The sequence below is a fragment of the Lagopus muta genome, chromosome 5, assembly GCF_023343835.1.
Source record: "Lagopus muta isolate bLagMut1 chromosome 5, bLagMut1 primary, whole genome shotgun sequence".
Taxonomy (NCBI): Eukaryota; Metazoa; Chordata; class Aves; order Galliformes; family Phasianidae; genus Lagopus; species Lagopus muta.
In genome coordinates, this window is record NC_064437.1 from 838,620 (window position 1) to 854,870 (window position 16,251).

The window sequence follows — 16,251 nt, forward strand, 5'->3', positions numbered from 1 at the left end:
CCCGGCGTGGATGCTGCCAAAGGCCACAGCAGCAGCTCTGTGCAGCACAGCCCTCATCTGCAATTAGGTGCCCTTCTGTGAGTCACTCTCCTGCCCGAGGGAAAGCCTTGCTTGCCTGAACACTGCAGTTAGCATGGTAAGCTGTTACACATCAGAATTCCTATTTCTCAACAGAAGGAGCACAATGCTCATCATCCCCAACACCCTGCTGTGTGCAGGTCACCAGCCAGCAGACCAGAGCCCAGAGCCACATCCAGCCTGGCCTTCAGGGATGGGGCATCCACAGCCTCCTTGGGCAGCCTGTTCCAGTGTCTATCAATGATGTCATTTTCCTATAACAGAATTTAAACAGATTGAGGGTCACTTCATCAATTGATCCAGAATGCAAGCAGCATACCCAAATACCACAACAAGAATATATCAGAGAGATCCAAAGTGTATTTTAATCAGAACAATCCTAACTCTAAAAACCAAATATTAGCACTATTATTATTATATTTTTTTAAGTCAGAGAATCACCTTTATAAAGTTACCACTATTTACCAGGTATTGAATTCTGCTTCAGTATTTCACACAATCTCATGAGGTGAAAAACTACTAAACCAGATTTCAGAAGCTCATTTAAAAAAAAAATCTAAATGTTATCAGCAATATTGAGATTAAACTCTTGGATTAGAAGAGACGAGAAGAACACAATTTTGCATCCCAAAGAGCAGAAACAAACCCTACTGAGCTAACACCCCTAAAGCATTAGTAAGGCAAATGAGAAACATCCATCTCCCTGGAGAGAAAATCATGACAATATTCCTGAGTGTGTCTCATAGCTGCTCTCAAACACAGGTTACTGACCCACCAGTTCCAAAGACAGAGGATTACAGCACAGCAGAAACGGACACAGAGAACAGCACAGGATTCCTATCAAGGTGCAAAGCAATGTACAACCAGAATAGCATGGTACTACAAAGTGACAACTCCCCAGAAATCCAGAGTTTGATTGAATAGATATCAGTTCTCAAAGGTATAGCAAAGAAAAATGTTAGCAATTTAATTTTCTGCATCATCTTCTTTAGATGTTTCAACGTCTAACTTCCAACTTCAGGTTTCAGCTGTCATTTCAGGGCTTTAGGGTCTGGGAGCTGCAATGAGGAGAAATGTGAGATAATTAGGCTGTGCACCTACATTGACCAGGTACTTTTTTTTTTTCTTTTGTGCAAATAGGACACATTTAAGCACTAGATTTTCTTCATCAGCTGTGCTGACATATAGAAACATACATAGTTTCTGATGCTGATTGCTACAGGCATTCCATACCACCAACTAGAGAAAAACAATACCTTCCTGTCTGTACATACATCAAACTGCTATACATCTGCTACAACTGGTGCAGAATTCACATTCACTTTTACTCCAATTTTACCACAATGCCACCATGCTCTCTGACACACATGACAAACTGGAAGTGCAAGCACTCCTGCCAAGCACTTGGATGACTAATGAGTCTCCATTCAGGCTGACTCAAGCTGCTGCAAAGGTTTACATGCACTCCATAAAGTACATTTCTGAGTAACGTAAAAGTTAAGTGAAGCAAGAGTTATGAGGAGTGCTGCACCACTTCATTAACTTATTCCTGAGATTCGGGATAGATGATAAAAGAGTTCACACGTGATTAGTGACAAGGGCAGAGGATTAGAGAGCAAATCCTTTTTAGAGTGGTGGCACTAAGTTCACAAGCAACTTACTGCAGCCTTCAGAGCTTGATCTAGGTCTTCCAGTAAATCTTCTTCATCTTCCAAACCAATCGACAGGCGAATTAATGTATCACTGATTCCAAGAGCTTCTCTCTCTTCTTTAGGCACTGAAGCATGAGTCATGACAGCCCTGCAAGAAAAAGAAAAAAAGCAGATTTCTTTCTAAGATACGTTATTTTTACTGGAAAAAATCAAGGAAACTGATCACCTGCCAGCATTCCCTGTACTTCCAGGAAGACTTTACACCTCTTACATGCCACCTGCTGGATAACCACAGACCGAAAGATTTTGTCGTAAGTTGACCTTATGTCAACCGTGGTGAAGCCAGTGGCCTCCATCTCCCGGACTGTCAGGGCAGTATTTCCAAAGAACAGTGACTAAGAAGTGGAGACTTAATAATCTGGAACTGAAATTGAGAAAAACTTTATCACTTCCTTCCAGATGTATGTTAAAATTTCTGGTAAGCAGTATCTAAAAGCTCTACTTTAAGCACGTGGAGAAAGGTTTACATGTACCACATCCAGCATGAAATCCCCTGATGTGTGTTTTTCACTTCTGGTTCCTCACATCACCTGTCACTCTGTGCCATGCAAGTGGAAGACTACTCTCCCCAGCTATGAAGGAAGCTAAGAAGCTGCTTTTCTATGCGCTCAGCTACTGATACCCACTACTTAGCAATTACATTTTGACTGCTTAAGTGTTTAAAGATGCACTCTTATTCTAAAATGAGAAACTGAAATTATTTAACAGATCTTTAGTCCTAACTTCCCATGCATTTTTTTTGACTAGCAAATCAGATTTCAGTAAAACAGTCCAATTACAGAAGAATCCTACTAGTAACCCTTCAACCTAGACAGTGGTGCCTAGGTACTACTAAAATCCCCTCCAATTCTGCTTGGCATGCAGACAGGCTCGGCTCAGTGCAGCGTACTGAACGTGCCCTCTTGTGTAAGCAGCTGGAATGGCAGTGTAGACAAATCCACTCAATTCTATTTGCTCTAAATCACCCTGACTGCTTGGAATTGTTACCATAATATCAAATGGCAGCTAGGTCTCCCAACTAAAACACAAAGTGAGGAAAGTAGCAGCAGTAGTATTGCTGAAAGCAGTGTAGAGGTGTAGCTAAAATGCACAGTGCTTCTGGAATGATTTGCTCAGCAGAACCAAGAGCTAGTAGGAAATTCCAGCCATGGCCAGTGGCACCTTAGAGTGGTTTTGAGGAAATTGAAAAGCAAGTGTTGATGAATATGCTTGGATATTTATTTAAAATGCAGGTCCAGCTAGAGCCAGGAGAGCCAGTCAAGTAGACAGATCAAGCACAGCACTTGGAGCCATCTCTGCAGTCACTGCATCTCCCCAGCGCTGCCCTGGGGCAGCTCCCATGGGCTGCTCCCACTATTTCTCTCTCCACAGTGCACTCAGGAGAGCCTACGGAATGCAAGTGGGCAGTGCCAGTTTGCATAGGTGCAGAGACCACAAGTGCAGAACAGTTTAGCTTTGACAGGACAGACACATGTACACTATTTAAACCACATGCACTTTTTCCTCCCCTTCTGACACGTTTGCTGTTGAGATTTTTGTAACAGGTGATTCTGGAAGAATCTCACAGCAGAAAAGAGCTGCAGCTGCACCCAACAGATGGGTGACCAACATCCAGAGCCTGGGCAGGGAGGTGGAACCTTCCAGGCCTCAACCCCATTGCAGCAACAAAGACATCTGCACTGCCACAGGTCTGCACACCCTGCTCACACCAGCCTATCTTCCTATTTTCACAGAAGTCATTCATTTCTGGAGAAGTCACTGTCTTTTGTGTTACACAACACGCTATTCCTGGATGACAACTGTATGCAATCTATCTTAGCTTTGTATACGAGAACAGCTTAGAACTCCCACAAAAATAGTTCAGGAATTTTGTTACTCTGCAGCTTTTGTAGGATTGTTAAGATGAAGAATGACTTACGGAAGCTCTGCTAAGCTTTCATATCCTCCCAGGCTCTCAGCCAGCGTGAACACCTACAGGGAAACAGTAAACAGAAGTTAACACAAAAAGCTTAAGTTTATGAATGCTTAGAAATAGACAGTGAAAGTAAAAGGAACTTCCATTTTTAGTACTTGTCATTTTTCCCTAGGGTTTTCGACAGTAAATTCTGCATTTTAAGAAGTATTAGGTATAAAAAGGAGAAAATTACTCTTAGTAGTTAAGAGCCATTAAGGTTTGAAACAGACTTCACTTTGAAACAGCTCTGAAGAACTGCAGATGCAAAACTGAAATATGCCCATGCTGAGCAAACGTAACTCAGGATTAGTCTCTGTGTGGCACAGCACAGCCAGCAGAGCAGGAGAGAAAATAAACAACATTAGGGCACAGAGCCTGCCTGGGCACCAAGAGCTTTCATTCTGTTCTGAGGAAGGACAGAGCAGGCTGCCTCAACAAAGCCAAACTCGCATCCAAAAAACTTCAGTTAAGGTTTAAGTGATGATAACCTGCCCTTACATATTCTTCTTCCACCACCAGCATCACACATCTATTTTCACATATCACACCTAGGCTTTCCAAGCTGCCAGAAGGCAAATTTGATGGTGGGGAGCAGGGATGGAAATTAAGATTCTTCCCATAAGGCTGCACTGTTTTTTCTACTCATTCCTTGTGTCTGAAGGTTCATTGAGCATTTTGAAAAACAGCCTGACAAGTGCTTTGAAATATAACAGTAGTATTGCACCAGCCACTCTGCCTTCAAACACTGGAGCCAATTACCAAAGGCCAGCTCTTGGTTAGAAGCAATGCCTGGGCTAACCTGGAGATGTTACACCACGTTGTGTAAACAGACACCTCAAATGAGCTGAAATATCCTTTTCTTCCCTCTCATTAGTGTCTCATTTATGCGCAATCTATTATTTAGAGATGGTTACACCCAAAATAAATTAGGAGCTTTAAAAGTACAGAGGAAGACTCTCCCTGCCTCAAGAAAAAACCCTTGCTTCCGTCATCACACTCAGAAGGACAGGTTCAGCTCACTTTAAGGCAGAGAGTATTTGCCATCATTTACCTTTATGCTCTTCAGAAAGATGGTAGCATGTTGGAGATTCCCTTTAATGTAAAACGACAGCATCCCAGGGCAGCCAGTGCACTGCCTCTTGACCAGCTCATGCTGAGGGTGGGAAGGCAACCCTGAAATACGAAGGAGCTGCCGTCAGTTAATTACCATCACATCAAAGAGTACAGCAGCTCACCCTGAACTGCATCAAATATCCTTCTGATGGGAAGGAAGGTGAAGCCCATTGCCAAGACACCTAACCACGAGTCATCAGACGTGAAGGCTGCACAAGTGGCACGTAGCAGTGCAGCACCCAAACCCTGCCTTGCTCCAGAACACGACCTGCTCTGCAGTGCTGCCAACCTACCAGGGTAAATGACTTTCTCCACTCGGGGATTGGACTCAAGGAATCGACCCACAGCCAAAGCGTTGCTGAAGTGTTGCTTCATCCGCAGCTGCAGAGTCTTCAAACCCCGGTTGCACAGGTAGCAGTCAAAGGGAGATGGAATGGCTCCAAGAGCTGTGGGAATTGAAACACAAAACCGCACATGAAACAAAGAGGGGTTTTGCTGTTGTTTTTGCATTTGTTTGTTTGTTTGAGTGAAACTGCACTCCAAATTTCCCACAGTTCTTAAGTATCAATAAGACACGAGTAAAGACATCTGATGTGATATGTTCCACACACATGGGAAGCCAATTAGTGAGATAAAATAACACACTGAAGACTTGTGCATGGAATTTATTAAGTACAATGCACCTTTACTCCTTCTGTTGTAGAGAGGACACTGCACAGAAATTTGTTCGTTACAATTAAGAGGCAGTAAAATCATTAAAACTCACATCAGAGGATAGTTTTAAAAAAAATCAAATACAGTTAGCATGAATTAGATAAACTTAATTAAATATGTGAAGGTTTGCAAAACTTTTTGTGAGTGAAGTCAGGTAAACGTAGGAAAAGTTTATGCTCTTTCTGCCACAGGCTTAGGCCAAACCTGAAGTGAGACCTGGCAGAGCCATGCCCCATGTAACTGCAGGCACTGCACATTTGAGCTGCTCTGCATCTGATGCTTTCTGGATGTGCCACACACTTGTGTGCACACATATGCTTCGTAGCATGAGCTGGTACATCAGAATACAATATATTTAAAGTTATTTCCTATATTTACTACTTACAGCCTTGTAAGAATTTGAGCCTTTCGTACAGGTCATCACAATTTACTGAAACGAGCCCCATTACAACATCGCTGTGCCCTAAAAATGCAAGAACAGAAGGAGAAAGTTAGCCACTTTATCTACCCTGGGGTTCTCCACAAACCCTCTCTTTTCTCAGTCTTGGTGCTAAGATAGTCCCATTTTGGCAATACACTGGATTCCTTCGCACTACAGCTGCCCTTGCAGTGCTGTCACATGGAACAGAAGCAGATTTCCATGTGATCTGAAGTGAGGGTCAGCAACACGCTCTGATGCACACCCTGCTCGTACCCCAGCTCCCACCATGTGCTGCATTGAGCTGCCAAGAAGCAGGACTTCGTTCAGCCACCAGCGAGCTCCCACAGAGCAGCAGCCAAGCAGAAAACTTCCACTTCAATCTGCACCACAAGCAGACGTGCTCACAGCACAGCTGTTACAGCTGGGCTACCTCTTAGTCTGGATCATTTGGGAAACAACACAGCAAATGTGCTTCTGAACAGGCACTGACACATAAAACCTGCCTTAACCTTTGGTATCATTTCCAGCAGCTATCTCATACTGAAGGCTCACTTTTGGTTTTATGGCTCAGTGCGTGTGCATGGTGCATTTCCAAAGGCCACTTTCGGCTTCTCCTTGCTCAAGAGTGTTCCGTCTGGGACACTGTAAGACCAGCTGAGTTGGGCAAGAGCCCAAGTTTGAAAAAGACTCTGATCTTGTGGATTTGTTCTTCGCATTAAAGCAAACCATCTGGACTCCATCGCTGTGCAAACCGTGTTTGCACAACGTCGCTTGTTGGTGCTAATAGCAGCAGCTACTACCTGTGGATTTATCCATGGCAAGGGGGAGTTTAAAAGCATCCATGAGACATGGAAGTGGTTCAAGAGGTGAGAGCAGAAAGGCTCTCAGGTAATGTTTAAATGGCTTTTATGTAACAGCCTGGGCTGTGTTGAACCCAAGCACTCACCATTCATGTACTTGGTTGCAGAATACATACAGATGTCAGCTCCCAGGGACAAAGGACGCTAACAAGAAACGAGACAAATCTGAATGAAACAAGTGTGTCTTACATACTCCACAAGTTCATACTTAACGAAAGAAAAACCAGTTATGTTGCTTAGCTGAGGCAGGGCTAAATAATGCTGCCTTAAGCCTATCTCCTTAGGAAAGGAAGACCTCCACACTAAGTGGAGATATGCTCAGTTCTCCAGAAACCCACATTGCTGCTGCTGCACTGCAAGGACTGCTGAACACCTGAGGAAAGCACCAAAGGTGTTCGCCAGGTCTCCCTTCCCTGGTGTGCTCAGCTTCCTGCCCAGGAGCCTCGTTCAGGCGAGAGGCAAACCAAGGCTACGTTGGGCAAGAAGTTATGAACTTTTTTTTTCCATTAGTGCCTAAGTAAAGGACTTTATGTGTATAACATAAACAGATTATAAAGACTGGAGAGTACTAATACATTACAAGGTGACAAAGCAAGCAGATTTAGAATAAAAGAGTGCTGCTGTCAGCTGAAGCACGTAAGTCTACGGCAGGAACATGGATAATGTGCATTCCCATTGCACAGCCAAGAGAACAGTAGCATAAACACCAGTGCTGCTTATACTCAATATTACTGTATAAATCACTCTAAAATTATGATTTTCTTAGTACACTCAGGAGTCTGGAGGAGTTTAAAGACGTTACCTATTATGCTTAGTGGGCTTAATCATTACTGACTCTCTCTGAGGACCAATCCAATAAAATATACATTAACTAGCTTACATACACAGATGCTGACTTTTCTCCTTTCATGCAAATCTTTCAACAGTAAAATAAATAGAAGGAAAAGAAAATCTTTGGTATATGCAAGACAAGCTCAAGAGCTGCTCTAGCTAAGCATTAACACTTCCCATAGAGCTCTCTTAATTTATAGTGATCTCAGTGTCCTTAATAAAAAATAAAGACACCGTCCGTACTTGCACTCAAGAAGTTCTCTGTAGACCTAAAACATGAGGGATTTGTTTGATCTCCAGGGAAATACATGGAGATACTTCTAGCCCATGTTGAGATGAACAAGACATTGAAGTTCATTATTTAGAAGCAGTTTTAGAGTTTTAAAATTGCCTTTACTTCCTGTATTCTAGTTATAAAAGCAGAAAAGTTGTACCAGTTGTCCAAGGTAAAAAAAAAAATCACAAACCTAAGCCATCTGTTCATCAGAATATTGATGAAAAAGTCAACTTTAACACCTGAAACACAGTTAAAATCTTCTGCTTCATTTAACCCTTATCTCCATTCCTTTTTGGAACATCAAATGGTTCAAAACAGATCCCAGCAGCATGTGCAAAAGAATTGGTAGAAAAAAGGCAAAGATGGAAAACAGTCCATTTTTCAATAGGCCTATTAGGGTTCCCATCAGTTAGATCCACAAAACACAAGACGTATGAATGACAGAGAAGCCTTCCTCCCAATGGCTCAACTTACTTCCTCGATTGCATAAGCACAATTACTCAACCTGTGAGCTATGTTGCTTCTGTTGGTGTCATACTGGTATATAGCTAGCTATAAAATATTCTGCATGCCATCTCTGCTAAATTATAAACAACTAGTGCATTGCTTGTATTTAGAGGCAATTTTACAGTAGACATGTCAAAACCACAGTTTCCATTCAAAAAGGCATCTTGAAGACACTGAAATGCTGGGGAAACTACAAAGAAAGCGAGCACTTACCTGGAAATATGCAGACATAAAACTGTTGTCTACTGCCAGCAGAATGTCTTTGTGCTTATGGACCACATCAGCACAGCCCTGAATATCAATGACCTTCAGCGTGGGGTTTGTGGGTGTTTCAATCCAAACAAGCTGTAGTAACACAACAATACCAAACATCATCTACAGTGCTGGTGACAAGGCATGCATTGCACAGTGCCAAAACCTTTCCCATCTTCTATGTATTTTTAAAGGTACCCATCTAAAAACCTACCAAAGCAGGAATATCCAGGCTTCTCTCTTTACAAATAAACACAAGGTACTGTTACCACCATTTAACATCACCATCTGTATCATTTGGGACAATTTTACTACTATCAGTTCCACCATCACAAGTACTAGGTATTTACTTTAAGAAGCAATTCAGAAGTTGTAAGTAAGTGCTTTTAAAGGTTATCTTGTGGAGTGCCAGCTCCTGATGCAGGTTTGCACAGTGAAAATCAGGTGCGATTACTAAAGATGATTTAATGACTTAATGATTTATGGAGGGTTGTTAGAGTTGGGGTAATATGGTTAGATTGCAGTTGGACTTGATGATCTTGATGATCCTTTCTGTGATTCTAAGAAAGGTGGAACTTCTTGGAAGAGAAAGCATTCTCCCCAGAGATAACTGACACGTGAGAAGAGCACCAAACCGTTTGGAAATGTGAGTGCTTTGCATCTGAAGAATGCCTGACACAACCAGAAGAAAACCTTTAAACCCAAGAGAAACTGTTACTGTTCCAAAGCACTGCTTATCCATTTTCATATCATGCTTACAATGTCATTAACTACTCCTCCCTCCCCTCAAAGAAGAAAAAAAGCTAGATTTTGAACACTAATACAGGTATCAGAAAAGACTTCTTTCTCTTCCTTGATAGAAGGCAACACATTTCTCTGAACAAACCCTTATTGCTAAGGGATGTTCTCCTATTTCTAATCTTAAAGCACTTTGGACAAGAAATTGGACAAGAAATTGTCCAATTTTTCAATGCTTCCTGGAGACTTCAGAAAGTAAAAGTCCAGCCACTGCATTTGTTTTATTTTATACAGTAAATAAAAACCCATCATAGGGCCGGTTACAATCCCTGCACTGTCAGCCTAGGAAACAGGCAGACACTCAAGGCTCACATGAGAATGCTCCTGGGTCACAACAGACAGGAGGCCAACCACCAACTGCTATCATGGGCAACTAGAGGAAATCTAGTTTAAGTTATTGCCAATTAAACAACTTTCCTCCCCAGTGTCCTGAGGGCAACTTCTCTCCTTTGTGTGATGGAGCACCTGCTCCACCTATTCCATCCTCCTTCTCAGATCTTGGTGTTCCCTCTGTTGTTTCCTACTCTTTTTCCCCTCCTCTCTCCCCCCAGGGCCTTTGCTCTCAGAGGCACCGCTGACCTCAGTGCCAGGCTCAGCTTTGCACTGTGGTGGTCCCATTGCAGCTGTGCCCTGACCCCTTCCCACAGAGACCACTCCTGAGCCTTTCCAACACAAAACCTTTCCACGTACACCCCATCCAGCAGTAGCATCAATGAAGTTATTCAAGGACATTAAGCAGGTAAGCTCTCTCTCTCCTACCTTTGTCTCAGGTGTAATTGCAGCTTCCAGGCATTTCAATTTTGTACAGTCCACAAAAATTACTTTTAAACCCATTTTCATGGCTATTTGCTGGAAGTATCTGTTTGTACCTTTAAAAAAGGAAAAGACAGAGTGAAACAGCATTATCAAGTTTCCTTCACTGATCTCCAGCCTCTTGTTTCCACCCATGGAAGTCAAGACTTCACACTTCCATGCTGTACACTACAAATGGCAGATCAGTACACTGTTACTTCTAAGAATTCTGAAGATTGCAGTGTTTTTAAACACCATGGAAAAGTAATAATGGGAAGGTGGAACCACACAAATTAAGAAGTACTTTCATTCAACAGCTGCTCTTTTTTTCAGTTGGAAAATGAAACAAAAGAAGCGCTTTGGCTGCAGCCCAAAACATGCACCCATGGTCAGCCCTGAGCCTCCTGCCTCCTCCCACTGAAACTCACTCCCCTGGAACACACTGTATGCAGTATCTCTGCCTTTTGCTCCTCTTCTGCTGTGTCAAACAATGGATCTGCATGCATAGTTTAATCACATAAACATACAGCAGACAACTGTGACCTACAGCCCCATTTTGTTTGCCCGCCTCTCACTTTTCTCCCAGCACTTTGCTACGCACTGTTCCAGTCTTTATATCACCTTTCCTCCACCCCAGTTACAGTAACTTTGCACTTTCAAAGTCTTCCTTCTATTTAACAAGCCTAATCAAAAACCTGGGAGAAGAATCAAGAGGAAGATGCGAGCTGCTGTTTTCTCATATTTCCATGAAATAATAATGTATTAAGGAACAGAATACAGAGATTCCTCCTTCTTGTCTTCGAAGCCTTTCAGCAAAGAGCTTAAGGCAGGAAAAAGCACCAACTACCCATCACAGAACCATTCTGGTCGGAAAAGCCCTCTGAGCTCCCCAGTCCACCCCCAGCCCACCCCCCATGCCCACATCCCTCAGTTCCACATCCCACAGCTCCAAACACCCCAGGGATGCTGACCCCACACCCCCACCCCCTGGGCAGACTGGATGGTGTTGCAGCTCAAACACTGCCCTCAGCCTGCCCACATCCCTCTGTATGACATTCCCACCTCAGGCAGACAATTAAACAATAGGCATACAACATATTGACTGCTTGGGTTAAAAATTAATTCACTGGGTCTGCCAAGATCATTTAACCTTTATTCACTTATGACAAGACAGCAGCTGCCCTCTTGTTGTAACAGCACAGGAATTACAGGATTTGATTTTATACTATTATACTATATATTGATTTTACTCACTGCATGAGTGATATTGTTTTTCCAGAAAGTACTTGTATTTCTACAATAAACTATACACTATATTCTCTCATACTGTTGGAGGCTTATTCAAGCATAGGAAATTGTCACACAGGCTGCAAATTCCACAAACACAACCCACAGAGAAGTGGCCTTGCAGCAGTCTTACACGCTCTTAATAACAGTGCACCATATAAACCCTTTGATGTATACATATTTTTAGCATTTTTCTTGCAACCCTGATTACTACAAGCTCAGCTGATCTAGCACACACAGAACCTCTATCCTAATCAAGAAGGATTCTTACAAAACTCAGGCCCAAACTAGAGCTACAACATTAAGGAAAGCTAGCAGAGAAGGCATCTGGAGCAAAAAGCTTATGCAAGTTCACAGCCTAATAGTGGACTGCATTCAGAAGACACAGCCAGAGTAGATACAAAACTGGGTGTTCAGGGAAGACAACAGTACAGCTTTCTCAAACAGTCCAGCCTGAACACTGGTTGGTAAAGGGTCAAGCCCAGGAAAGGAACGGCACAAAAAAGCAAGCTGGAAAGCTGTGCAATGTTGGACTGCCAATAAGTCTGTGCAAAGCTAGGATATCACTATTTTCCCCTCACTGCAGCATACATTACTAGCCAGTGAAGCATTCACATTGTGCAGCAGCCTTTCAATGTCTGAATTTCTAACACCAAACTCGGGAAGGAGTATTCTGTCTTCTCATGAAGTGAAAGGGTTTTGAAGAAAAGTAATTTAAATCCAGAAAGTTCATGAGAAATGCCAATAGATACATTTAATTGGGAGTGACGATCAAAAACACACTTGCATCTTACTTACCTCCATAGACATCATCCATACAGATAATTGTATCTCCTGCCTTTAATAGGTGAATAATATTCACAGTAGCAGCTAAGCCAGAAGCATAGGCCAAAGCTAAAAAAGAGGGGCAGAGAGATCATATTTTAATAAGATACAAACCTGTCAAACTTGCCTTTGCTTTCTTTACTTTGCTTCTGAAGCGAACCTGTTGTATCACCCTCACCTATGCTGTCTCCCTCTCTAAGCAGCTTCACTAGAAGTATACAAGGTGTGACCCTCCATGAGCATTGCAGCAGCTGCTGCCCAGCTCATCCTCACATCACCAAATTCAGTGCAATACAAGGATGAGTTCATAACAGGAGATGTGTTAGGCACTACACAAAGTAAGAAGCAAAGGCTTTGTACAAGGACTAGAGGTTGAGCTGGGCTGCCCTGGGGGAGAAGTGCAGAGCAGCTCTGCCCATTGCTAGCCATCACTGGCCACTGCTGGTGGCAGCCCACTGTCCTCATCTCTCCAGGTTACAGCTACTACAACCATCATCACAAGATGCACATGCTGCCAACCTCCTCAAGAAAAGCACAAATTGCTTACAGTATTTTGCTCCATCCAGCACAGCCACAGCCTTCTCCAGGCAGGTTCGGGTAGGGTTTCCACACCGGCTGTAATCATAACCCTGTCATGAAGGGAAGAAACACATTTAACATCAGAGGAAGCAGTGAGAATGCTCTGGATGATGACAGTAACACTTCTGGGTTTCTTAACAGGCCGTCACTCTTGGCACTGAGGTCACACACTCACCTTTTCCAGTGACAGTGGGCTGCCTTTCTGGCTGCGCCAAGCTGTTCACCCAACATCCACTGGGATCCATCCTTCCTACCTTGTGAGTTTCTACTTGCTGTTAAACCCCCACAAGCCATGACAAGACATTTACTTGAGCTTTACCTGAATTTAGACAGTGCAGACTTTCACAGAATCATAGCACCACAGAACTGTTTGAGTTGGAACAACCCATTTAAAAGCCATCTGGTCCCACTCCCTGCAATGAACGGGGACACCCACAGCTCCATAGGTGCTCAGATTCCATCCCCTGACCTTGGGTGTCTGCAAGGATGGGCACCACTGCCTTTCTGGGCATCCTGCGCCAGTGTCTCCTCCCTTAGTGTAAAGAACTTCTCCCTTATATCCAATCTAAATCTCTTCTAGTGTGACACCACTTCCTCTTGTCCTGTCACAACAGACCCTGCTCACCAGACTGTCCCCCTCCCCTTCCAGCTGCTTCCTTGCCCCAGGAGATACTGAAAAGATACTGACACAGTTTGTGCTAAGTGACCCTGGAGCAAAAAGCTCACAGTGCTTTACAGCTCAGAGCTGTGAGACCACAGCACGTTTAAGTGTCGGGCAACTTAAACTAAAGCTTTAATTCATTAAAATTCAGGCCGCTGCTGATTGGCTAAAACACAGCCTGTATCCCAAGGAGTAAAGAACAAATTCCCCATTCTTTGAAGAACCTTTGATCTAGACAGCAACACTGCTCTCTGATTAACTGCCTTGTTGTAGCAATTATCCAAGCAGATGCTAATTACGTTGTGTTGAGTTAATGAACCTGAAAGCAAATTATTCACCCCAAACTGCACTGGGACACCTAGGGCCCAGCCCAATGCAAGGACAAGCACCCTCCACTCCGGTGACTCCACAGGAAGCAGCCTGTGTCTGTCAGACCCAAAACTGTGTAGTCTGAGCTTGACCACATACCCATGAAATAACACTGCAACGACAACCTGTGATCACCTGAGCGGCTGCCAGAAATGCTTGTGTACTCAAGACCAGGAATGAAATGACTCCAAAGGGTCTTCCAAGCCTGTTGATGGACATCCCTCACCTGAGGATGGTTCCTAGAAGAACACCAAGGGAGGACCCATGCCTATCCATGTTCTCCTGTTTTTTATAGATTCCCACCTCTGGCCACTTCTGGAGAGAAGGCCCTGCTGGGACACAGTTCCTACCAGAGTGGCACACCTTATCACCACAATGCTCTGCTGGAAGGGTGCAACAGGGCGCCAACAAGTGCCTATCTGCACCAGATACAAAGTTCTTAGAAGCTCAAATGTTCCCTGGCACGTGACCATGCCAAGGTCTACCTTTCTGCACAACAGCTTTATACGAATAATGGCCAAAAAAATCAACAACACGAACATGCATGTGCTGCAATGTCCCAGGAATCTGAAGGGCCATCTTGGTATTTGCATGTGTACAGGAATTCTGTTTAATGACGATCGCATCAGGAATCTTGCTGAGCTTCCTGCAGGACCACTGTGGCATCGATACACAGCACTGCATGACTTCCCCGTGACCTTCAGCACCTACTCTTAACTAACTAAAGTGTTGCTCTGCCTGAGTGATTCCACACAGCATCAGAGATCACAAGACAAATTCCAACTGCCCGAGCAGCTAAGTGTGACATCCTGCCCTGAGATCTGGAACAAGCACTGCTTTGTGGGCTGCACATCGGTGTTACTTCCCTCACACACACATGTGGCCATCAGAAACCTCACAACAGAATCACAGAATGGCCAGGGTTGGAAGGGACCTCAAAGATCATGAAGCTCCAACCCCCTGCCACATACTCTACATTTCACAGGGCCACCAACCTCCACATTTCACACCAGCCCAGGCTGCCCAGTGCTCCATCCAACCTGGCCTTGAACACCTCCAGGGATGGACGGGGCATCACAGCCTCTCTGGGCAGCTGTTCCAGCACCTCAACACTCTCTCTGTAAAGAACTTCCCCCTGGCATCCAACCTCAATCTTCCCTCCCTCAACTTCAAACCATTTCCCTTGTCCTGCTGTTATCAACCCTTTCACAGAGTTGATTCCCCTCCTGTCTGTAGGCTCCCTTTAGATACTAAAGGCTGCAATGAGGTCACCCTGCAGCCTTCTCTTCTCCAGGCTGAACAAGCCCAGCTCCCTCAGCCTCTCTTCACAAAGGAGCTGCTCCAGCCCCATGACCATCTTTGTGCTCTCCTCTGGACCCTTTCCAACAGCTCCCTGTCTTTGCTGTACTGAGGCTCCAGACCTGGACACAGTACTACAGAAAGTTCAGACGTTCAGTGTAAACGCTGCCGGTGCTTCATAAAACGCAATGGAATATTTACTTGATCTGGAAGGTCAACGGAAGTGGCCTCTTACAAAATCTGGGCAAACGAGCAAGTACTCTGCTCGGGTCTAACGGCAAAGTTGAATGTGGTATCACAGAGCTCAAGAGAGCTGCACAAAGCATCCACGAGATGTGAGAAAAGCACGTGGCACGGCACGGCACGATGCAGAACACGGCACCTTTTATCTCAGCGGCTCCCTCGGTGACACAGGGGCTAAGCCAGGATGTCCCACACGCCGCGAGACCTACAGGCTGCGCACGGCGGCCGCACGCTGACTGCGCGCAGCGGATCCCCGCTCCCGGCTCCCGCCCCGCAGCTTGCGGCGCCGAGCCCGGCAGGGGGCGGCCGGTCCGTCCCGGCACGGCTGATGAAATCGCCCTCTCCGAGCCCAGCGCGGCGCTCACCGCCCGCAGATCCCTCCGGGGAGCGCGGTTCGGATCAACCCGGCGCCGCATTCCGACCCCGCGCGGCCCCGCCCGCACTCACCGCGTGCTCGCCGGGCGCCTGCTGCTTGAACGTGGTGGAGAGCGAGACCGGCGGCACCAAGGCGCCCGAACGCCACTGCTCGGGCTCCTGCCCGGCGTGGATGGCCTGCGTGCCGAAGTGCGCGAACGGCTGCAGGTAACCTCGCTCCATGACCGCGATCCGACCGCTGCCGCTCCGGCCCCGCGCAGCCTCCCAGTCCTTCACGGCCGCGGCTCCGCCCGGGGGCACGGCG

The 16,251-nt window shown here is 45.0% G+C and overlaps 1 protein-coding gene across 1 annotated transcript; it reads right to left on the bottom strand.

The window, feature by feature from the left end:
* Positions 1-418: 418 nt before the first annotated feature.
* CTH (cystathionine gamma-lyase) lies at positions 419-16,251 on the bottom strand. Its single transcript, XM_048946201.1, has 12 exons — positions 16,020-16,251; positions 12,969-13,050; positions 12,395-12,490; positions 10,277-10,386; positions 8,681-8,812; positions 6,939-6,996; positions 5,957-6,034; positions 5,151-5,303; positions 4,796-4,917; positions 3,709-3,761; positions 1,740-1,878; positions 419-1,136 (listed from the first exon to the last, which is right to left on the bottom strand). The coding sequence occupies exons 1-12, from the start codon at positions 16,167-16,169 to the stop codon at positions 1,110-1,112; spliced, it is 1,200 nt and encodes a 399-aa protein (XP_048802158.1). The 5' UTR covers positions 16,170-16,251; the 3' UTR covers positions 419-1,109.

Bases quoted from the DNA above. Each gene is read 5' to 3' on its own strand.
- CTH (XM_048946201.1), bottom strand. From the start codon at position 16,169: ATGGAGCGAGGTTACCTGCAGCCGTTCGCGCACTTCGGCACGCAGGCC. The intron at 5,304-5,956 runs GTAAGTAGTAAA...CAATTCCCACAG, and splicing joins GCTCAAATTCTTACAAGGCT to CTCTTGGAGCCATTCCATCT. The intron at 1,879-3,708 runs GTAAGTCATTCT...TTTTTCTTGCAG, and splicing joins GAAAGCTTAGCAGAGCTTCC to GGCTGTCATGACTCATGCTT.